Below are 24,817 nucleotides of genomic sequence, written 5' to 3' on the forward strand. Positions count from 1 at the left end.
GCAAAAGGTTGATAAGTAGCTTCTTCATCTCCGTACATAAACAGAGGTGCACAACCACTGAACAGCAGCAAGTATAAGACCCACTGTGTGCACACAGAAGATGGAGCAGAACACGCTCACTGACTCACGGAGAAATCAAAACAGGCAGAGAGCAGCGGAGAACTCACGAGCGGTCAAGACCTACTGTGAACAAGCAGCGCAGGGTGCTAAGAGGAAGGCCTGGCAGCGACCTGGACGAGGAGGTGGGGACGACACCTGGAACAACTGCACTCTGGGAGGACAGACAGCAGACCATAAGGCCAGGTGGACTGAGTGGAGGTGGCCTGCAGAGGCCAGGACAGAGGTGACAGAAGCATGGTGGGCACACGCACAGAACGCCACCTACGTTTTCAACGACTCACTAACTAAAGGAGTATTTCAGAATTTCCCTTTGAAGGTTGCCTTTTCTCTCTCCACGCTTTTCATTGGTGTACTTTAGTTGTGCATCCACTGGGATTTGTTGTTACATGCTGTACCTGCACACAAAATGACAATACCACCCAGCTAATACTCCTCCCCAGCACCTGCCCCTCACCTCCCACCTCCTCCCTTTGGTCCCTCTCCTCTGCTGCTCTCCCTTTGATTTTCATGAGCGTCTCTTTCCCCCATCTTTCTTTTCTTTTAGCTTTCACATATGAGAGAACATATACGGCCATTGGCACTTCTGAATTTAACTTATTTCACTTAAACACAATGGTCTCAAGTTCCTCCCATTTTCCTGAAAATGACATAATTTCACTCAATGGATAAATAAAACTCCGTCGTGTATTTTCACATTTTCTTTACCATTTATCCACTGATGGACACCTAGGCTGGTTCCATAGTTGGGCTACCATGAAATGTGCTGCTACACTGTGTGCAAATACTCTGTAGTATGACGACTTGAATTCTTTAGGATCAATACCGAGGAGCGGTGTAGCTGGGCCAGATGGTGGTTCCGTGACTAGTCTTTTGAGGAACCTCCACACTGCCTTTCATAGTGGTTGAAACTAACGCAATATGATTAATCCATTTATCAATCATAAAAACTTAACTATTTTGCTAAGCCCTTGGTAATGTTTAGAAACTTCCCTTCCTGTCATCTGTCATCACACTATAAAGCAAACCACACTGAACCCATTCCGCCCACAAGGAGGTTGGGATGAGGGCAGGAGCTGCCAATGCAGAGCAGCTACGGTCAGCAGCACCCCAAGGGCAGGCCTTCAGCTTCCAACTCTTGTTCACTACTACCAACTTCAAGTCAGACTTGGGCAAAATACTTCCTAAGACTCAGTTTTCTCAGTAAATTGATGACAAACACAATATCTACTCTAGGGGCTTCTGTGAAGACTGAACTGGGTCACTTGGGACTAGGCACAGTGTGGACACCATGTGCGTCAGCAGCCCTATGGACTACAGGCCGTGGCTCTGTCTAGATGTGCATCAGCAACCATACACGCACACCACCGTACCAGCTGCTTCCCGCTTGCTCACACCTCCCCAGGGGTAAGGGAGGACAAGTATGGGCCCCCATTAAGTGTTCTGGTTTCTTTTCTTTTTTTGAATATTAAGGCCACTTCATGAGGTTAACCTGTAGAATCATCCCAAACATTCCAGCCAACCCTTTCTCCAGGCACAGGGTGGACCCGAGCAGAGGTTCCAGGTGAGTGCAAACTCAAGGGCTAAAAGGGCACGGCCAGTTAGAAGACCGCGGCAGACCAACAGCACTGGTACTTTTCCAAGTCCTCTGTCACAGGTTTTGACCAGTGGCACCAGTGCTTTTCCAAGACCTGCTTAGTGCAGATTCTGACCAACAGTTGTGGCACTTATTCAATACCAGTTTAGCACAGATTTTGACCAAGAGCATCGGTACTTTTCCAAGAACTGATCAGCCACATCGTGGCCCTTTCCCAGAGCTACATCAGCCTCTGCTCTAGTACACTGGATGGAAATGTGCTTGCTACCAGGTCCCCTCTCAACTTGTGGGAGTTCCTCTTTTCTTCTCTGGTAAATCCTACCCTTTCACTTTTGCCTACCGTGACTGTCCGTGGATTTCATTCTTTGAATCTGAGAGGCAAAATGCGGAAATGGGCAGTGAGCTGCTGAGGTCTGTGGCAGCACTGCAGGGCAGGGCCCCATGACGAGCTGCCAGCAGGTCGCTCCACAGCAGTGGAGAGGAACCTAGCTTTGCCCCTGCACCCTCGGAGGCACCCCTGCCTTGACTGGCTGCCAGTGCTAAGGTGGGCTTTCTGGCCTGCAGAGGCAGAGGCAGACAGCTGGCTTCGGCTCACCCACCGGCTTCTCAGGCCGCGAGTCCACCCAGCTGCTGCGCCTCCTGGCAGAGGTGCACACCCCGAGGACAGGCAGCCCCCGCGTCTGCTCCAAGGCAAGTGCTGCCATTGGACGCAGTAGGAGAATTTTAAGTCACAGAAAAAGCATTTTAAATTTTTTTAAACAAAAACTTCTCTGTACATGATTCAACATAATAATGTACAGAATGTGTGAAGCCTGTTTCGCTAATCTCTATCAAAAATAATCATTCTAAGTAGTCAATCTGTATCCTGTTTCTTTTTTAAATGATGATATTACGCTATTAAAAAATCTGAAGTCTAAACTAGTTGGTGGACTCCTGTTTAGCAATATGAACTTTTGTTTCTCATCACCTTCACACAGCAATGTAACATGGAGACTAAAAAAATCAATGCATTTAATGTACATATTGCTCATTCCTGAAACGTCAATATACAGACACACACTTAATGAAGACACACAGACCTTTCGTCAAATTCCTCAGTACAGTGACTTAAAGACTGGAACTGAGAAGTGGCGTATGAACTTACCTTCTGACGTACCGAGACCCCCCTTCCTTACCAGGGATTGAACCCGGGGTGCCCAACCAAGGAGCCACACCCTTAGTGCTTTTCCTTTTTATATTCTGAGACAGGGTCTTGCTTACCAGCTGAGGCTGCCCTTGAACTTGTGATCCTCTTGCTCAGGCTCCCAAGTCACTGGGATCACAGGCACATGCCACTGTGCCCAGCTGAAACCCATCCACTTTAATAATGTCTGCTTTTAGTATTTTCTTACAAAATGTATGCCACAAACAATTTATTTCTTAGTAGTATTTAAAAACATTTCCCAGACTGCATACTAACATGAATGCTGAATTTTAAAATGACAGAAAGTCCATCTGAAGTGCTGTTTTGTCAGCGAGGTGGCTCTGCAGCCAGGAGAAGCCTCGGGAAGCCGGGGGAGCTGGCCGGTGGCTGGGCTACAGGCAGAGCTGGTGCCTGTCTCCAGCTGGGAAGAGCTGAAGGGACTCCAGGAGCAAGGCACAAAACTCCGTGGACCAGGGATGTGCTGCTCCCAGGGGCCCCCGAAAACTGCAAGACTCAGAGAACATTAGCTGAAGAAGAAATGCAGTCTCTAGAGAAACTGAGGCCAGATAAGCAGGACCTGATCCTGCCAAATCACCACTGGCAGGAAAGTGGCCAAACTGCTTCCAAACAGATGCAAGGTTCAAGACAGTGTGAGGAAGTGAAAACACCACGACTCAACAGGCAAAACCTGTCCCACCTGCAGTAAAAGATCACCAGACTGCCAAGGAAAGAAACAACCCAGAGGGCAGCTGGAAAAATGGGTCACCGAAACTCATCCAGTATTCGCACTATTGACAGAAAAGCACAAGAAGAGTCACACCTGATTTCATGTGCTTAACAGGCAAAAGGTAAGACTGAACACGAACCCAGAGCCAGGAGAAGGGTGTTAGGACACTTCCAGAAGTGAGACCTGCAGCATCAAAGACAGATAGGAAATTAATGGGACTGACAGCAGATGAGACGTCAGGAAGGAAAAGATGAATGAACCCGAAAGGCAGTCACAGAAGACACGAATGAAAGAGAAACACAAGGTCAGGAGAGAAGGAAACCATCAGTGGGTTGTGGGGCAACTTCAGCAACCCAAAAACGTGAGACGGATGCCTCCAGAGAGGCCTGAACACCTGAGGAGGTAGGACCCAGCCACCTCCCTGTGACTGGGTCCTCCACAGGGGGACAGGAAACACTGAGGAGACAGGAGAGTCCCTAAGCAGCCACCTCCCTGTGACTGGGTCCTCCACAGGGGGACAGGAAACACTGAGGAGGTAGGACAGTTCCTAAGCAGTCACCTCTGTGTGACTGTGTCCTCCACAGGGGGACAGGAAACACTGAGGAGACAGGAGAGTTCCTAAGCAGCCACCTCCGTGTGACTGGGTCCTCCACAGGGGGACAGGAAACACTGAGGAGACAGGAGAGTTCCTAAGCAGCCACCTCTGTGTGACTGGGTCCTCCACAGGGGGACAGGAAACACTGAGGAGACAGGAGAGTTCCTAAGCAGTCACCTCCGTGTGACTGTGTCCTCCACAGGGGGACAGGAAACACTGAGGAGACAGGAGAGTTCCTAAGCAGCCACCTCCGTGTGACTGGGTCCTCCACAGGGGGACAGGAAACACTGAGGAGACAGGAGAGTCCCTAAGCAGCCACCTCTGTGTGACTGTGTCCTCCACAGGGGGACAGGAAACACTGAGGAGACAGGAGAGTCCCTAAGCAGCCACCTCCGTGTGACTGGGTCCTCCACAGGGGGACAGGAAACACTGAGGAGACAGGAGAGTCCCTAAGCAGCCACCTCTGTGTGACTGTGTCCTCCACAGGGGGACAGGAAACACTGAGGAGACAGGAGAGTCCCTAAGCAGCCACCTCCGTGTGACTGGGTCCTCCACAGGGGGACAGGAAACACTGAGGAGACAGGAGAGTTCCTAAGCAGTCACCTCCGTGTGACTGGGTCCTCCACAGGGGGACAGGAAACACTGAGGAGACAGGAGAGTTCCTAAGCAGTCACCTCCGTGTGACTGGGTCCTCCACAGGGGGACAGGAAACACTGAGGAGACAGGAGAGTTCCTAAGCAGCCACCTCCGTGTGACTGGGTCCTCCACAGGGGGACAGGAAACACTGAGGAGACAGGAGAGTCCCTAAGCAGCCACCTCTGTGTGACTGTGTCCTCCACAGGGGGACAGGAAACACTGAGGAGACAGGAGAGTTCCTAAGCAGCCACCTCCGTGTGACTGGGTCCTCCACAGGGGGACAGGAAACACTGAGGAGACAGGAGAGTTCCTAAGCAGCCACCTCTGTGTGACTGGGTCCTCCACAGGGGGACAGGAAACACTGAGGAGGTAGGAGAGTTCCTAAGCAGCCACCTCCGTGTGACTGGGTCCTCCACAGGGGGACAGGAAACACTGAGGAGACAGGAGAGTTCCTAAGCAGTCACCTCCCTGTGACTGTGTCCTCCACAGGGGGATAGGAAACACTGAGGAGACAGGAGAGTTCCTAAGCAGCCACCTCTGTGTGACTCTGTCCTCCACAGGGGGACAGGAAACACTGAGGAGGTAGGAGAGTTCCTAAGCAGCCACCTCCGTGTGACTGGGTCCTCCACAGGGGGACAGGAAACACTGAGGAGACAGGAGAGTCCCTAAGCAGTCACCTCTGTGTGACTGGGTCCTCCACAGGGGGACAGGAAACACTGAGGAGACAGGAGAGTTCCTAAGCAGTCACCTCTGTGTGACTGTGTCCTCCACAGGGGGACAGGAAACACTGAGGAGACAGGAGAGTCCCTAAGCAGTCACCTCTGTGTGACTGGGTCCTCCACAGGGGGACAGGAAACACTGAGGAGGTAGGAGAGTTCCTAAGCAGCCACCTCCGTGTGACTGGGTCCTCCACAGGGGGACAGGAAACACTGAGGAGACAGGAGAGTTCCTAAGCAGTCACCTCCCTGTGACTGTGTCCTCCACAGGGGGATAGGAAACACTGAGGAGACAGGAGAGTTCCTAAGCAGCCACCTCTGTGTGACTCTGTCCTCCACAGGGGGACAGGAAACACTGAGGAGGTAGGAGAGTTCCTAAGCAGCCACCTCCGTGTGACTGGGTCCTCCACAGGGGGACAGGAAACACTGAGGAGACAGGAGAGTCCCTAAGCAGTCACCTCTGTGTGACTGGGTCCTCCAACTCAGAATAGGAAGCCCTTGAGTTTGTCTCCTGTGAACATCCTGAGAATCTGCTCGTGTTACCTGCCTTGTTTCCTGAACTACATAGTTTTGGAGGAACTAAGGAGAAATACAGAAACCGAGGGAGGAGCTAAGACCAAAGAGCAGGAGAAGGTCTGATGTGCAGACCCTCTGGCAGCACACCTTCCTGAAGCTGCTGGCCCTACGTCTCTTGATATGGGACATCTCCTCACACCCAGTTCCCTTCAGCAGAAGAAATCTCCATGCCAGGACAGAACAGTGGCTCCTTTGGGGTCTTAAAGGAAATGAGGACCAATGCTCTCTTAATTCCATTGATCTTCTGTCTCTAGGTGAGCTCTCAGGTGGAGGGCCACTGAGAAGTCAGCTGTCAGTCACATTTCTGCACACCTGACATAGTCCCTGACGTCTGTTCTCAGCTGGAAGGCCACCAGGACATGAAGTATCAGTCAGATGTCCGTGCACCTGACAATCTGTGACATCTGTCCCATGTGGAGGGCCTCGATGACACAGGTGTCTCCATGCCTGACAGTCCCAATCTGCTTATTAAAGCAGTGCTCCTTTCAGTTCTCAGGAAGATGGAAAAGTCTGGAACTTTTCTGAATATGAACCAGGGTACACCTAGGAAAGGCCACTTATCTGAGGCAAGAAAGTAGGACAGTACAATTTGTAATTAAAAGAGCTTCTGCAAGAACTGAAGCCAAAGGATCAACCTTCAATGTCCCCAGTGCAGGGGTGCTCAAGTCAAGGCCCCAGAGCAGGCAGAACGGCCACGGCAGAGGGGGAGCGGGTGTGACCACTGAGAAAGCTCCATTACCCTCGCAGCCACACAGCTGCTGCGTTTGATCCTCTCTACTGGGGCGTCCCTGAATGTCTTCTGAAAGGCAGGGAGTGTTGGCTGATGGAAAGCAAGGTGATATTTAATGAACTGAACATTTTAAATAAGAGTGCTTTATAACATCACAGTCATACCCCATCCTGGTGAAAAACCATCTCCCTTTACCATAAAAGCCCAAATGCCCACTGTGTCCCCACTGACAGTACCACCAACCAGCCACCCGTCCCACAGCGCCTCTGCTCTCGGGGGAGACGCCTCACGGCTCACCTGGACAGCGCTGTTGAGGAAGCAGCTGTTCTGCCCAGGCTCGTTCAGCAGGCCCTTGGTGGGTGCCAGTGACAGTGTGCTGCCAGGCTGGTAGGCTCTCCCAAGGCTGCCCCCAGGCTTCCGCAGGAACTTCACCCAGGCCATGCTCAGGCCACGGTCTGCACCGACGCCAGGACCCACACACGCAGGCGAGGGCTCTGAGGGCGATGAGCGACGTCTCGAACCGTCCGCTGAAGCCCACTGCAGCCCCGCAGTGCAGCCTGAGCCCCCAAGTCCATGTCTCCCTGGTGCAGAACCTCTGAAGACCTGGATGCGCAGGAACCAGGTCAGCCGATGAAGTTCCCGGGAACAAAAGGAAAGCTGCTTAGACAAGGTGGAGACTTTTACGTCTTAGATGCTGTAGGAGCGGTGTACACAGTAAGATGAGAGTTCTTAAAAGCTGCTAAAAATAACACTATTGAACAAATTGTTTTCTTCATGCACAAATCCTCTGTCTTGACGCTTTAACAAACATATCGATGATACTAAAAGGCGCAGCATTGGCACTCGGCTCCTCCGCTATTTGTGGTCCACGTGGCTTTTTAAGACATCAGTCTCTCCCAGGTGATGTTGTCAAAGGTGACTCCACGTGTCTCATTAATGTGGCCTCAGAGCAAACCTACAAGAAAGAAAAGAAATGCTTGAATAAAAGCACAAGTGGCTCAAGAAGATTCCTACTTTGCCAGCTGAACATGAAAATCAAGCATGGAATTAACTCATAAAAAGGATTAGAAAAACATTCTAAAATATGAAAAATATTATTGCGAGTTTTTAAAAACATTGATATGACATGAATTACTACCTGCCCCAGGCTTTCAATGTTCAACGAATAGTTTAATGAAGAAAACATTTCCCCAAAAATAGAATTAAGTGAGATCTCAGGAGGTATCCTGTCAATACTAAGCTGCTGTTTATTAAACATACATACGTACAGACAGACTCCTTATTGTCTTTTATACACAGAATCATATTTTTCAAGAAGCAAGTTTTACATAAATTGGTATGTGTAACTTGGCAGAAAATTAATTGAAAAATCTTAGTGAACTAAGATAAATTTCTACCTTATTCCTGAACGCATGCTCCTGGCTTACTGGGCTTTCAAATGCTCACCCTCTGGACCGAGTACCACAGAGTTCTGCTTCATCCCTGACAAGCCCCATTTTGGCATTCCCCACACTCTTACTGAGCTATGCATGATCAGGTCCTGGAGCTGAGCCAGGACAGCCAGAGAAGGCCCGCAGGTCTTGTCACTGCGACATGCTGTGGAGACCTAAAGATGACAGGACAATATGCTGTAGCATGTCCCCAGGGACACCGTGATAGGGTAGTGTGTACTGGGTGACATACGACAGTCATCCTAGGGGAACCACACAGGCTGCAGCATGCCCTAAGGATCACGGTGACAGGCTGCAGCGTACCCTAGGTGACACCATGAGAGGCCATAGCAAGCCCTAGGGGACTGTGACAGGCTGCAGTGTGCCCTGAGTAACACCACGACAGGATGTGGTGCCTCCTGGGGACACCATGACAGGATGTAATATGTCCCAGGGGCACGGTGACAGGCATCCGAGGGGACACAGGGACAGGCTGCCACATGTCCCAGGTGGCACCATGACAGACATCCTAGGGGACACCAGGACAGGCTGTCCATGCGTCCCAGGAGGTACGGTAGGCCGTGCTGTGTGCTGGAAGGCTGTGTGAGTGCCCACAGAAGGGCCGGGTGAGGAAGGGCATGCAGTGCTGCCATGTGGCCACCGAGGATGCCTTGCTGAGAAGGTCACACCTGCATGAAGATGGATGGGTGGAGAAGCTTCCAGAGAGCAAGGAACAGACGTTCAGAAATGCTGAGCTGGTGTACACATGGCACAGTGCGGGAGCGGCAAGTCCAAGGTGGCAGGAGATGTCCCCCACGAGGATGGCAGGTGGCAGGGAGGAAGGGGACAAACCACAGAGTTTCAGGGCCTCGGAGAGCACTTTCTGTGGCTTTGAAATTGGTAACAGTCATCAGTGCACTTTCACAGCACATGAGGGTGACACAGAACGGCGCAGTGTCACTGATCAACACCCATGGGGATGCCAAACACCCGGGAATGAAGAAGGGCATCGGAGTGGGGAGCCGAGGTCAGGGCACGCACCCCTGCCACTGCCTGGCCCTGGGTCCAGGATCCTCACAGCGGCCCCTTCCTACCCAGAGAGCAGGGTCCAGCACAGCCCGCTGCATCAAAGGCCACATGTCACACTGCAGCTTCCACCTCTGAAGTGACCTCAAGGATCCCTGAGCCTTTGTGCAGACCAAGTTCCTAATGGCTCGGGTCTGCCTTCACGCCTTCAGCACGGCAGTCAGCTCCATTCCTGAAGAAGACTCCTTGCACGACACTCTCTGAACACACCCGTCCGGAAGTGCTGAGATATGTGGAACAGGGACTGCCCAGAGGCACGCGGCTTGGTGAGGGTCACTGATGAGCCCAGAAGACTAAGGTGCATGGCTCCTGATCCTGCCCAGCACGGCAGACCAGAAGGTGCCACTGCTCCTGCCCTGCCACCCCGCCCTGAGGACACACAGAGAAACAGAACGGGACCTGGACAACCAGACGCACTTGTGGGACAGGGAGGGCACCACCGGCCAGGCCTGGGCAGAGCTTTCTGGCCACGACAGGCTCCATCCCACTCTGCGACATGACAGAAAGCCACGGCTGCCACCGCGGGGCCATCTGTCACTGCCTCAGGAAAGCACAGCCACGGCAGAGTGGGGTGGCATGAGCACAGTGACTGTGAGGCCCATGTCCTCCACCACAGAGGGCCACTGGCAGCTGGGACCTCTCCAGCTCACCAGCGCCGCTCCCGCAGCCCTCTGCCTGGAATCGCTGGGCGGGCATACGGACACAGAGAGTAACGGGAGCACCCCAACCGCAGGGCCCAGGGAGCACTGCAGGAGGAGACGCAGCAACCTAGCAAACCAAGGCATGGGCAGGCCATCTCAAGCCAAGAGGTCCACGGTCAGGCTCACCAGAACCTACCGGGGAGGAACACGGGGAGCATCAAGTCAAGCTCAGGCGTTTTCCTACAAAGTCCTAAAAAAGGAAAGAGACACAGAGAAAACACCATGTTTAAGAGCAAAGAGGTTTGGATAAAATATCAAAGTATCCATACCCACCTAACAGGATCTCTAGAAAGGAAAGGGAAAAAAGCAAGCCGAGCAGATACTCTGCAAAGGACTAAGCGTTTCCTAGAATTCGACTGAAATGACTGGAGCAAAAAAAAAATGGAGAACAATATTCCAATGTGGGGAAGAGGCGAGCAGGGCTGGAACCGTGAGCCGTGAACAGCAGAGAAGGGATCCAAAACAAAAGTTCACAAAGACTAAGAGACGAAAGTCTTTGCACGCCTGGCTAAGGAAAAAAGAGAGAATCTACACACCAATGGATTCAATAAGACAGGTGACCACGGGCACAGTAGCACAGTGACCATGAAAGAAGACCGCTCAGTCTCACAGGTGACTCTGAAAGTCTACAAGGACAGGCCGTCGCTTGTAAACATCAACTACAACGTTCATCCAAGACACGACCAGGGAGTTGGAGAGACTGGGAAGGAGGCAGACCTAGCTCTCCCACTGAAAATGACAGCCGGTTCCGAAGCTCAAGACCCTTCACCCAGTGCTCTGAACAGCTGCTGCAGACCACGGGGGAGACCAACCTTAGAGGACTCCTGAATCTTCTCAGGAAAGCCGACACGACGTAAGACCAGAAGTCACAAACCTCAGACCAAGGGACACGTGACTGCAGAGGCACAAGGCTAAACCCCCGCGCAGTCCACCGATGTGCAAGAGTGGCACACTAGTGGGCAAATGACGACAAGCAGAGTTTATTCCAGGAATGCAAATGCGATTCCATGTTTACTCTTTGAACAAACACTGGGGAGACCGTGCAGAGAAGAGTTGACGTCATTCACTGTGGAAGCAGCCCCAACGTGCATCACAGGTGCGTGGATGGGCACATGTGACAGGCTGGTGTGCACACTGACAAAGGTCACTCCCCAGTGCAGAGTGGACACCCTGTAGCCTGGACAGGCTCTGAAACCCTGTGCTAGTGTCAGGAACCAGCCACGGAAGACAGCATCCAGATCCCACCCCACAAGTGAGCACGGGCCAGCGGTCCCCCCAGCTAAACTGCATGGTATATGCCATTGTATTTCAATAACGCTATTTTTAAAAGAAAAGGCAAGGGGCTAGAGATGGGGCTCAAGCGGTAGCGCGCTCGCCTGGCATGCGTGCGGCCCGGGTTCGATCCTCAGCACCACATACAAACAAAGATGTTGTGTCCGCCGAAAACTAAAAAATAAATAAATATTAAAATTCTCTTTCTCTGTCTCTCTCTCTCTCTCTCTCTCTCTCTCTCTCTCTCTAAAAAAAAGAAAAGAAAAGAAAGAAAGAAAAAGAAAAGGCAAGCCTACAACAGCAGGCCAGAGACTGCCACGGGGTTGGACTGACCGACACCGGGTACTGGATTTATCCCACTCTCTGGTTTCCCTACAAGTCTAGAATTTTGGTTTTGTGCCTAGCAGAGGATGTCCAGGATTCCACCTCAGCACAGACGCTGGGCCCTGAGTCCCCTCTGACGTCAGTCACCATGAGGCACGGCTGAAGGGCCCGGGGGTCCCGTGTGGCTCCATTTTATACCTCACTGAAACACACCAGAGCAGAGTATGACTGCGACTGAGTCCTGAGGCCGGCCACCACCGAGCTGGGGGCACAGGTCCCTGCCCAGAGGCTGCTGGTGCGCATGCACTGGTCCCCCTCGAACAGCAGGAACCCCAGGCGAAACTGCTGGTGGGGACAGGGAGAGGAACCTGCGTTCATGCTGATTAGTAAAATAGGTGCTTCCATGATCATAGGCGCTGGCAACAGCAATTAAAACAAAACTCACTTCAGCCTCAATAACCCAACACTAAGAATCCCCCCAAAAATGAAAGTGCTATTTTACTGAGACTCTAGGTAGTGGGCGAATCATGAAGAACACAAAGAGGTGCCCATTAAGAGACTATGCCCACCAGGTGTCCGAGCAGGATCCTGGACCCCAGAGGCTTCACACACGTTGCCATCAGCACCTCCTGATCCTCACAGTGGTGGCCCACACACCCACCTTGTCCAGTGGTCTCCTGGTGGCCACCTCCAAAACCCTCTCTCCTGACCCCACACCATGAGCACCCCTCTCAGTCACAGCCTGACCACAGGGGACCCCTCCAGATTGATCCACGCCTACCAGTTACACTCTGTGGGAAACCTACCAGGGAACGCCAGGCCCGAGGAACACTAGGCCCCAGGGAGGGCTCTGGCCCACAGCCCCTCGGCACCCTTGCTCCTGCAGCTGGTGTATGTGCTGCTGGCCGCTGCCCTCCCTGTCTGCCAGGAAGCTGGGTGGTCACTGAGTATGTTCTGGAGAGCGGCCTCTTCTGTCTTGCTGAACCAACACCTCAAAGCTGACCTGCCACCCCTTGGGGATCTCAGAGCAGCCGTCATAGGGGAAGGAACTGGACACAGGCCTAGGAGAGTCCTGGGGTGAATACTATCATGAGCACACCCCCAGTGACAGGCACCTTGCAGGCATCTGGTCCCCCAAACCCACAGCCACTAAGCAGCAGACTGTTGTCTAGAGTATAAATTAGAAGTAAACAAACTGACGCTTTGGTTAAATAGAAAAACATAAGGGAAATTACCAACTATACAGAACTTGATGACAAAGCAATGCATGTCAAAGCTTAGAGGATGCTGTTCAAACAGAGGTATTCTGCTTTGATCATAACAGAAAGCAAGGAACTGAAAATAAATCAGCTGGAGGCAAAAACTACCAAAAAAACCCCAAAAAGCAAACAATCAAGGGCAAAATCCTTCCCCCCGCCAAAAAGAGAAAAGAATGAGATGAGGCGCTGCAGTGACAGCACCCACAGGGTGACCAGCCCAGAGAGCTGCAGACGGGGCTCACCTCCAGGAAACACAGCAGCCCAGAGAGCAGGCAGAGACCCACTATATCCACAGCTCCACCCAGAAAATGAAACTGCTCCAAATATACCTTTCAGCCACAGAAAATCTCAGATTAAAACAAAACACTGCTTTGTCCCTGTCAACCTGGAGTCAGGACACCCTCGGTGTGAGGCGGGGCACCCGTGGGAGAGGGCCCTGGGATGCCCTGCTGGAGTGGCCTGTGGGACTCAACACCATCAAGAACCTGCACAACCCACAGCTAGAGTCCATCCTTGGCACTGCCTTCTGTCAAGGCCATAGTAGGTGCATTCCTTTTCTGAGATCACTTGGGCCACCGCCCTGAGGCTCCAGGAAGAGCTAATGGCAACATGTGCCTAGACATGGACCACGAACAGCATGAGCCCGGATGTGGACTAGGAGCAGGAGGAGCCAGGATGTGGACCAGGAGCAGGAGGAGCCAGGATGTGGACCAGGAGCAGGAGGAGCCCAGTCGTGGACTAGGAGTGGGAGGAGCCCAGTCGTGGACTAGGAGCAGGAGGAGCCCGGATGTGGACCAGGAGCAGGAGGAGCCAGGATGTGGACTAGGAGCAGGAGGAGCCAGGATGTGGACCAGGAGTGGGAGGAACCCAGTCGTGGACCAGGAGCAGGAGGAGCCCAGTCGTGGACTAGGAGGAGGAGGAACCCAGTCGTGGACTAGGAGCAGGAGGAGCCAGGATGTGGACCAGGAGCGGGAGGAGCCCAGTCGTGGACCAGGAGCAGGAGGAACCCAGTCGTGGACCAGGAGCAGGAGGAGCCCAGTCGTGGACTAGGAGTGGGAGGAGCCAGGATGTGGATCATGGGCCGGAGGAGTCCAGAAGTAGACACAGGAGGGACGAGCCAGGACGTGGACAAGGAGCTGGAGGAGCCAGGACGTGGCCCAGAAGCGGGAAGAGCCCAGGCGTGTCCCAGGGCAGGAGAAGGCCGGACGTGAACCACGGGCAGGATGGCAAAAGGTAGACTAGACACAGGTGGCCAACCAGGTGGTGTCAGGAGAGTCATAACGCTTCTGCATACAGCAACATAAGTGCTGAATAAAAAGGAAGACAGGACTCATAGAAAAGAATAATTCAAAGATCTTTGAAACTCAGACATGACAGGAGACTGTAAGACGTTTAATAAACACACAGAGCAGTGTCTAAGAAAAGAGGCAGGAGAAGGAGAAGGAGCAACATACAGGAGCTGTCCCACGCAGACAAAGGAGCACGGAGCCAGCAGCTGCTGAGCTCCAGAAAGGGAACAAGACACAGGCCCACGAGGAGTCAGCAGCCTTACAGCACAGGGCCAGAGTGGGGACACAGGCCCCAGCGGGAGTCAGGGGGCCACACCCTGGGAACACCTACCAGGTTCATGCACACGTGGAGAACAGAGTAGGATTCACAGAAAGAAGAGACCCACATAGGAAGAAGCCCCACGCGAGGCACAAGGTGGGAGGTCCACAGGAGCCAGGAGCCTGCACCCCACAGCACAAGGTGAGGAGGTCCACAGGAGGAGCCAGGAGCTGCACCCCACAGCACAAGGTGGGAGGTCCACAGGAGGAGCCAGGAGCCTGCACCCCACAGTACAAGGTGGGGAGGTTCACAGGAGCCAGGAGCTGCACCCCACAGCACAAGGTGAGGAGGTCCACAGGAGGAGCCAGGAGCCTGCACCCCACAGCACAAGGTGAGGAGCTCCACAGGAGGAGCCAGGAGCCTGCACCCCACAGCACAAGGTGAGGAGGTCCACAGGAGCCAGGTACCTGCACCCCACAGCACAAGGTGGGGAGGTCCACAGGAGCCAGGTACCTGCACCCCACAGCACAAGGTGGGGAGGTTCACAGGAGCCAGGAGCCTGCACCCCACAGCACAAGGTGGGGAGGTTCACAGGAGGAGCCAGGAGCCTGCACCCCACAGCACAAGGTGGGGAGGTTCACAGGAGGAGCCAGGAGCCTGCACCCCACAGTACAAGGTGAGGAGGTCCACAGGAGCCAGGAGCTGCACCCCACAGCACAAGGTGGGGAGGTTCACAGGAGGAGCCAGGAGCCTGCACCCCACAGCACAAGGTGAGGAGGTCCACAGGAGCCAGGTACCTGCACCCCACAGCACAAGGTGGGGAGGTCCACAGGAGCCAGGAGCCTGCACCCCACAGCACAAGGTGGGGAGGTTCACAGGAGCCAGGAGCCTGCACCCCACAGCACAAGGTGAGGAGGTCCACAGGAGCCAGGTACCTGCACCCCACAGCACAAGGTGGGGAGGTTCACAGGAGGAGCCAGGAGCCTGCACCCCACAGCACAAGGTGAGGAGGTCCACAGGAGCCAGGAGCCTGCACCCCACAGCACAAGGTGAGGAGGTCCACAGGAGCCAGGAGCCTGCACCCCACAGCACAAGGTGAGGAGGTCCACAGGAGCCAGGAGCTGCACCCCACAGCACAAGGTGAGGAGGTCCACAGGAGGAGCCAGGAGCCTGCACCCCACAGCACAAGGTGAGGAGGTCCACAGGAGGAGCCAGCAGCCTGCACCCCACAGCACAAGGTAGGGAGAGACAGGGACCTCTTGCGGGTTTGAAGGTCACTTAAGACATACAGCCCTCACCTCTTGGGTGGTGGTACATTTTTGTTTGTTTGAAGCACAGAAATGACCACTGCACTTGTTATTTGCAAAGACCATGTCAGTGAATAGATGGATTTGAGAGTAGTGACTGCACCGTAAAGTGGTGACCTCAAGGCTGGTTAAGGAACATGGAAGAAAGACAACGTGGTCCTGCATGAGTGCAGGAGGAGCAGTAACTGGGAGAAGTAGATGGGGCACAGAAGGAAGCACAGGGTCAGGTTCTGCCCTGATGGCTATATCAGCTCAGAGGGCCCGGGCACGAGAGGATGAACCTATTTCTATGAAATAGGCAGGAAGAGGCCCAGTACACGCTCAGGTAACCAAGAGCATCGTGGCAAAAAGTCCAAGGCTAGACAATGGGTCTGCAAGTCGTGGACACGTAAACACCTAACAGACCACAGGGAAAGGAGGGAAGGCAGGGTTCTCCAGGAGGGACAGAGGCTTGCAGATGCCCGCCACACTGGGGTGGCGCACGGTGCCCTCTTGTCAGCACTCTTCTACATGACAGCAGGACAGCAGGACAGACACACTGCAGCCCATGCTGTGCTCAAATGCTCCTGGGTCTGATCAGCCTGGGGCTACAGCTGCTCAGATCATTGTTTTTAGGACCTCCAGCACAGCACCTAGAGCAGAGAGAAGGACGTGACAGAGAACGCACCCAGAGAAGGTGAGGCACAGTCAGCAGCCACTTCTCCTTCCCTCTGCTGGCCCAAGCGCCTCACACCCAGAGCTCTAGCTGCTCGCCCCCTCTTCTCAACCCTATTTATGTGGTGGTATATTTACTACTCAACAAGATAAACACAATTTGGAAGTCAGTTTTCTCAGTCAGTACTTTTATATCTAGGGTTTTAACATTAACCAGCTTTTATAGGAGAGAAGTCAGTCCACACAATCACACCTCTAGCGGACAGTTCAGCGAGCTTTGACACAGTAATGTCATCACCCCCACACCAAGCCATACAATGCTTCTGCCCCTGAAAATCTCCCTGGTCCATCACAAAGGCCATGCTAAGAGCACTCCACCCCACCCGGGTCCAGAGCCTACTATGCCATGACGAGACACCAACGCCTTAGTGACACTCTCACATGAGACAGCAGGCTCAGGTGTACACCCCACCAGATCTACACCCCACTACACTGTGATGAGACACCAACGCTCCCATGTGAGAAAGCAGGCTCAGGTGCCCACCCCACCCAGGTCTATACCCCAACACACTGTGACGAGACACCAACACCTTGGTGACGCTCTCATGTGAGAAAGCAGGCTCAGGTGCATACCCCACCCAAGTCCACACCCCCCTGCACCGTGATGAGACACCAACATCTTGGTGACGCTCTCACGTGAGACAGCAGGCTCAGGTGCACACCCCACCAGTCTACACCCACTACACTGTGATGAGACACCAATTCCTAGGTGATGCTCTCATATGAAGCAGCAGGCTCAGGTGCACACTCCACCAAGGAACCTGTGTTTCAGAGGAAACACCAAATCCTGGGTGATGCTCGTGTATGAAGCAGCAGGCTCAGGTGCACACCCCACCCAGGTCTACACCCCATTCCCTGGAACCTGTGGTTAAGAGGAGACACCAACCCCTTGGTAAACTGCCGTATGGCACAGATGGTCCTGGCATAGAGAGTATTCAGTTGGGCCTGATCTTATCACACAGTCCTTAGAAGCAGAGAGCTTTCTCTGGCTCATGTCAAAGAAAGCCAGACATCTCACATTCCATGGACAAAATGGACTTGATGTCCCACTGCTCCTTGGAGGCCCAGGACAGAAATGGAGCAGCCTTTAGACCAGAGAGCAGATCCTGGCTGACAGCGAGCAAAGACTTGCCTGGGGCCCACGAGCAATGGGACCTGCAGGCCAGCAACGCGACTGGACCTGGAGGCATTTTCCCTGACCGAGCTCAGAGGCCGCCCTCCAGACACTCAGTCTTGTGGGGCTCAGAGCCCAGAACCCAGGTGAGCCCATCAGCAGCCTGGCCTGCTAAAACTGTGAAATAATGTCATCGCTTTAAGCCACTAAATCTGTGGTCACTGTTACACAGTAACAGAAAACTAATACAGCCAACCCGAGCAGACACCGATCTGCCTTCCGTCCCTACCATTTCAACCTGTCTAGAATCTCACAGATGACATCTTTTGTTTGATTTCTAGCACTGGGATACAACTTGTTTCATGGATTTGCTGGACAGATCGCCAGCTCTCCGTGCCTTTATTTCACAGCGCCATTCTTCTGTGTGGGCATACCAACACATCCATCCCTTGACCTGCAGACCTGCACACAGCCATGCACACTCAGGCCCCGTCCTTCGTCCGTGCTCTCCCCTCTCCTGGGCAACACCGAGGACTGGGACTACTGGGCTGCCAGGTGACGTGCATGCTTCGCTCCCAGAAACTGCCAAGGTGCTTTCCCAAGCTTCTGAGCATCTCCTTCTCCTAAGCCCCACCTTCGCACATGAGTGGCAGCTGCACCGTCCACCTTGTCCACCTTTCCAACACCACTCACAGGAACCAGAACACGCATGTACACCGTGACTTGGTTCCCAGCAATTTACACATGCGCGTGTGCCACTCAGGTCACCTGTCCAGGGGAAGGGGGTTCAAATCTCCTGCTTGTTATTTCCCAGGCTCTATGTCTCCCTGACTCTCAAGAGTTCTTTGATGAAAAGTTTTTAATTATGACAAACTATAATGTATTACTGCTTTTATCCTGTGGGTTTGTATCTTTCTGTGTCCTCACAAACCTGTCACAAAAGTCCTGCCACTGTTATGCCGACACCTGCTGGTAAAGTACTTCAGGTGTCACTTCAGGTAACCAGAGCAGGTGGACGGAGCAGGCAGAGTTGAGGCAAGCTCAAGTGCTGTGCAGCCCCTGTCACCGAGGCGCCTCTGTTTTCACAAAGCTGAGGGGCTACAGCATGAAGGAGTAAGTCAGACACACAGAAGCAGGGCTGCTCCAGGAGCTCAGGAGTGGAGAAACATGTTAGGGAATTGATAAAGCAAGAAAATAACGTTAAATAAGGAAAGTGCTGTGCACCACCAACAAAACAAGAGAACTTTAGGTACCGTCCCATGTCTTCCACTTTGGGCTCTATTTCTGTGAGCCGGATAAGAACTGCCCTTTATTCCCACTGCTTTTGCCTCTCCCTGACCTCTGCTGGAAACAGAGGGGCAGGAGTGTGTGTGCAGGAGCAGGAGCCCCGCAGCCCACCACGAGGACATGCCAGAGCCCCTGGCAGAGCAGGCTCTGTGGCAGGAAGCCCCTCCTCTGCCTGCACGAGGCTCAGCACTGGGCTCTGATTCACAGGTGCCTTCTTCCTGGCTCTCAACCCACGGGGGCAACTCCATCTTCCCAGGTCAGATTCTGACTCCCTGCAGTCCCAGTGGGCACCTAGTCTACCAGGTCCTGTCTGCTCTGCCAGGAGAGATGCCTACTTCCTCTCAGCTTCCACCTCACCTAGGATCTGAGTCCACCCTAGGTGCCACCAAGGAAAGCCTCCAAATTAGACCAGGACATCCTTCCTCTGCTCAAAACCTGGCACTCAGGACCCTTACATTCCAACTAAAACCCAAACAGCCTTACAAGTAAGCCCCCCAAGACCTTGGACTGAGCCTATCCCGGCTACAATGACAAGAGTCCACAGCCTGGCCTACTGTGAACAACAGAATCATCCACTGCCCTCCTTTCTGCAGGCTGCAGAGGTGCAAGACCACGGTGGGCAGCGATGGGCGGCTCCTCAGCCTCTCCTGAGGACACTGATCCTGCTCAGAAGCTTTCTTCACCTTTGGGCCTAATCACCCCCCAAACCCTACCTCTTAATAGCATTGCCCTGGGGATTAGGTATCAACGTGTGAATTTCAGGGTTCAGACATTCACTTGCAGGTGCCCTATCCCTCTGCCCGCCACCTATGCCTCCAGCCTCTCCCACCTCCCTGACGTGGAACTCTCCCCTCCAGCCACAGGCTGGTCACTCCTGAGTACAATGAGCAAGCCCCAAGCCTCAGTGCGACTCCGCTGACTGGACTATGTCTTCCCTGAGCCTCGCTCTTCTACAAGCTCATGCAGCCCACCTATTCAAAACTGGGGTCACCATGCTCAACCCCTCATGCTCGCGATCACCAGCACTTTACATTTCTTGCTGCTCGGCACCTTCCTATGTAGCTAGCTGATCTCGTTTCTTGTTGCCTCTCCGCTCAATCCTCTTAGGACATAAGGCAAATCCCAGCACCTAGCACAACACACGGCACAGGCTAAGTACTTGCAGACAGTTACTGAACGAAGCTCAGGAGGTAAGGAGAAATCTCCAACAGACCTTCTCAAAGTCAGTGTTGCCAGGATGCGCAGGCACTCAGGCGCAGGCACAGGGCAGTCAGCGTCGCCCAGCAGCTGGGCCTTGGGCTCCACTGAGGAGGCAGCGGTGCAGACACCTGCTCCGTGGCAACACCACAGGAGGGACTCGGGGCTCCAGCAACCTGCCCACCCAAGCCTGGGAGGCTGCTGGGAGTGGGCACTAGCTGACAGTGCAGGAGGCCAGTGTAGGCATGGTCACAGCAGAATCGGATGGCAAGAATACCAGTGGGCTGACAAGCTGGACCCATGTCCCACACAGACCTCACAACCCCACGACTGAGGCTCCCTCTGACACGGCTTCCTGCCACACAACACCCTGCCCAGCCACTCCACCACTACACGTCCACAGCTTCCTCACCCGGGATCACATTCCACGCGGAAAGTACCCACCGTTACTATGACCCTCACAAACCATGTGTAAAATACCACGAGCACCCCAAACACAGGAGGCACTCAGCAAACATGAGCTGATCATAACAATGCTATCTTCAATGCATAATGAGTTTAACAGTAGACCCAAAGATTTGAAAAGAGAGCTGTATTATATTTTGTCTCATTTTTCTATCTTTCTCCATTTCCTTAAATCTCAAACTTAACTATAGCTTTAAGTCTATATTCAACAAAGTGTCAATTTCTTGATATTAAAATGTGTAAGCAGTTCTCAGTAGATATAAGCAATTTTGTTCACGGAACTATCTCACTTTAAGAAAATTTAACATATGCAAGACCCTAACTTACAAAATGAAAGTCTGGGAAACCTTCACTTCATTCTGTTTACTATTTCAAATCAAGGTTTACAAGATTCTTGGACTAAGGAGAAAGGGACAGTGACTGAAACGTCAGAAGCTAATACATCAGAAAGACAGTGCTGGCCCTGCTTGCCACGGCCCCATGTCCCTGGCCCCTGGAGCCACAGTCCACCTATCTTGAGATGCTTGTACTTGCTGTCCTCACTCTGCCGCAACATGGGATAAATCTCTGACAAAGGACACACAGAGTTCAGAGGCGAGCAGGAGAGGTAACGTGCCCTCTGCAACAGGGGCAGCAGAATCCCACAACAGCCGGGGTAGAAGAGGAAAGACCCTTTTACCTTCAAAAGCTCAATGTAATTGGGAAGGTTGAGAACAGCCAGAGATGAGACTTAGAGAAGGAAGGATTCTTACTCAGGACTAATTCCATTGTCCTATTAATACCTGAATTTCTCGTGCCTCCCACTGTGCCTAGCACACCACAGTGGGTTGCTAGACGTTCATTCCATAAACTGCTAGCCTGGAAAATCACAGCAGATAAGAAATAACTTCCAAAAGAACAATATTCTTAAAAGTTCCTTTTTTTTTTCTTTGCAGGTCAAAATGTATAAATTAGAAAACTAACGTAATTATTTTCATATTATGACATCCCAGATAACTATTTTGTTCATTAAAGCAAAGATAGAGAAATGTGATTTGTGTTGCAATAAAGCCTTGTTTTCTGCTGAATTACAAGTATGAAGCAACTTTTCTGAAGTTCCATATAGAACAAAGATTCTTCAACCTCAGGCCAAAGCTTATAGCCTTTGCTCCTGACACAGACACTGTGTGGTCCAAGAAGGCCTCCTCTGAACAATGTTTCTAGATGCATAAAGTAAGATTCATAGGGTTTAAAAAAAAAAAAAAAAAAAAAGGACAAATCATCAGGTCACACATAAAAACAAATATATCAAAATTTGATTCTGACCAATGACCACAGTTGTAATCATGGGCAAACTGATAGATGATTTGAATTAAATGGTAAAAAGTGCAAATACTTTTTGCCTACACATTCCGTGTATGTAGGATCTTAGAATTCCTATTATTAATAGAGCCTGTGACAGCTTGCCAAGGTCAGGACATTTAAGTAGCCCTAAAGGTTTTAAATGTGGAAAAGCTGCAGCCATCTCTTGTTCCTATTATGTGCATATACTAAAATCATTTCTAAAATCACTTTATCAGTACCAAATTAATAACGGTAAATTAATGCTACATTTGTATTACCACTAACATCTATACTGCTCCTCAAAGATGATGTCCATCGTATCTAACTTCCTTCCTGAAACCAGGGCTACAAACAGGAGCACCAACCCAGCTGCAGAGTGCTCCTGGTGCAACTCGGAGCTGCCCAGCTTTCCCTAAGTCTATAATTAAGCAGCACCTTCAGTTAAGGCTGTCCAGCCACAGTATCTGGCAGGTATTTTAGTAGCTAAATATCTCTGTAGGATAGCTTAACCCACTACTCTAAAGAAAAATTCATTTGGGGGAAGCTGAGTTAAAGGGATGCTTCCCCTATTTCAGAAGGTTCCAAGAAGTCCCAGCAGGAAAGTGACTCTGATCTTGGCTTCTTAAAACAGATAAAAAGTGTTTTTGTTGTTGTTATTGTTGTTGTTTGGTACCCAGGAATTTAACCCAGGGGCATTTAACCACTGAGCCCATTCTTAGCCTTTTCTTTTTTCTTTTTTTAACTTTAGAGACAGGATCTCACCGAGTAGCTAAGTTGCTGAGACTGGCTTTGAACTTGAGACCCTGCTGCCTCAGCCTACCAAGCCACTGGGATTACAGGTGTACAGCACTGCACCCAGCTAAACAGTTCTTTGCAAATGTGTCTTCCTGAAACAAACTTCCAAGCTATGGGTACCAAAACTGTATTTCTTGAACACATACAGTGTAACATTTGAAACCAAACCATGTGAAAAATCTTGAGTCACAGTACATGCTGAAATCTTAAGAGTACTATGACTTTTATGGGAAAGAATAAACTAGGTAGAAAAGTGTGATACCATTAAAAGAGGAATTTTTAAAAAACTATTTTTTGCATCTTTCAGGGAAATAAACCATTTTTTAAGAAAATACATAGGGAGAAGGAAAGACCTGTTCCTGGTCTCTTCTTTTTTGCACTTGTAGAACTACCCAACTCCCAGTTAGTGTGACTCATGAACTTTTAAATCACCTTCACAGCTTATGACCAGTAATGACAAACCTCCACAGATTGTTTTAAAATAGCTCATTTCAAAAGCTTCTAAAATATTACACAAAAATCTTGTCTTTCAGACTGTAAGTCCTACCTACAGTGAATCTACTTGAAGTTCTTACAACAGCAGATAAAGCCTATGTTACTTGCAGAGTAAGTGTTGCTCATTTTTCTCTTCTAATTTCTGGGCAGCCTACACCATCATCGTGGAATGGAAAAGGGCAAAAAATAAAGCTGAATAAGTAAGCATCAGTTTACTCAAGCAGAAGTTCATCTCAATCAGAACTGTCAGCTCGGTTACTCCTTTTAAGCGGTGAAAACCAGCAAGGCTTCTTAAAAGGACGGCCAGACAGACCGCAGTCTCAACTTCCTAAACCGCAGGACGCCGACTGCAGCAGAATGGCCCCGAAATCCCCCGGGAGCGACACCCCCTCCCCTGGGAGCCGCGGAACCTCGCCCACGGCGCAGGGAGAGGCCCTGGCCGCCGCGGAACCGGACGCCCTCGAGGCCGCCGCACCTGTGCGAGCCGCACGCAGGTGAGCGCCGCCGGCCGCCAGCGGGAGGAGGCTGCGGCCCGGACAGGGCTGGACCCGACCCGCCAGCGGGAGGCCGGGAGGCCCGGGAGCGGAGGACGGTGGGGAGGGAGGGCGAGGCTGCGGGCCGGACAGGGATGGACCGCGTCCCGCCAGCGGGAGGCCGGGGAGGCCCGGGAGGCCCGGGAGCGGAGGACGGTCGGGAGGGAGGGCGAGGCTGCGGGCCGGACAGGACTGGACCCGACCCGCCAGCGGGAGGCCGGGGAGGCCCGGGAGGCCCGGGAGCGGAGGACGGTGGGGAGGGAGGGCGAGGCTGCCGGCCGGACAGGGCTGGACCCGACCCGCCAGCGGGAGGCCGGGGAGGCCCGGGAGCGGAGGACGGGAGGGAGGGAGGGCGAGGCTGCGGGCCGGGCCCGGCCAGACCAGCGTCCCGCGGGCCCGGGTCTCTCCGGCGCGTCCTGAGACCTACCGTGAGCGCCGCGAGCCGGGCGCCAGGAGGTGAGGCGCAGGTGGAGCGTGGCCCCGGTCCCGCAGAGCCGCCGCTGGAGCCCACCGCACCGCACCAGCCGCTCTGCCTCCCGGAGTTCCCGGAGTCTCCCGGAGCCGCCCCGCGCCGCCCGCCGCCTGCGCACGCGCTGAAGCACAGCCTGCCGCCGAAGCGACACCTGCGCCCACAGGTCCCAGCGCCGGCCCCGCCCTCCGGGCTCGCCCCACCCCGGGGTCCCGCCCCTCACGCTCGCCCCGCCCACAGGGGCGCCCCGCCCCGCCCGCGTGACGTTCCCAGCGTCCGCATCGCCGCGCCGCCCCGCCCACCCACGTCGCCCCGCCCACGCCCTGTCCCGGACGTCTGCAGCGGCCGCGTCGCCCCGCCTCCAAGCTCCCCACGCCTACCTCGTCGCTCCGCCCCTCGCCCTGGCACGCCCACGCCCGGTTCCTGGTGTCGGGACTTGGTGCGGTTGGATGAGGCAACTGAAGAGGCGGCGGCCCTCCCTGAGCTGGACTCCGAAGGAGACTACTGTGGGAGCACCTACCATGTCCGGGAGCTGTTACAGCCCTGGGGGGAGGACCTGCTCTGCTGTCCTTCCAGCCGCCTAAGGTGACTTGCCCTGTCCTGGAGCTGTGACAGCTGTAG

The 24,817-nt window shown here is 53.0% G+C and overlaps 1 protein-coding gene across 1 annotated transcript in view; it reads right to left on the minus strand.

Moving 5' to 3' along the window:
* Positions 1-24,332, minus strand: part of Usp53 (ubiquitin specific peptidase 53) — a 54,269-nt gene extending 29,937 nt beyond the window's left edge. The window contains exons 1-2 of the mRNA XM_027952329.2: positions 24,155-24,332; positions 7,175-7,832 (exon numbers count right to left, since the gene is read on the minus strand). Coding sequence (XP_027808130.2) covers positions 7,175-7,318 — 144 coding nt within the window. The 5' untranslated portion in view covers positions 7,319-7,832; positions 24,155-24,332. The remainder of the gene's footprint in view (positions 1-7,174; positions 7,833-24,154) is intronic.
* Between the last annotated feature and the right edge of the window lie 485 nt (positions 24,333-24,817).

This window comes from Marmota flaviventris, chromosome 7 (genome assembly GCF_047511675.1).
Source record: "Marmota flaviventris isolate mMarFla1 chromosome 7, mMarFla1.hap1, whole genome shotgun sequence".
Lineage (NCBI taxonomy): Eukaryota > Metazoa > Chordata > Mammalia > Rodentia > Sciuridae > Marmota > Marmota flaviventris.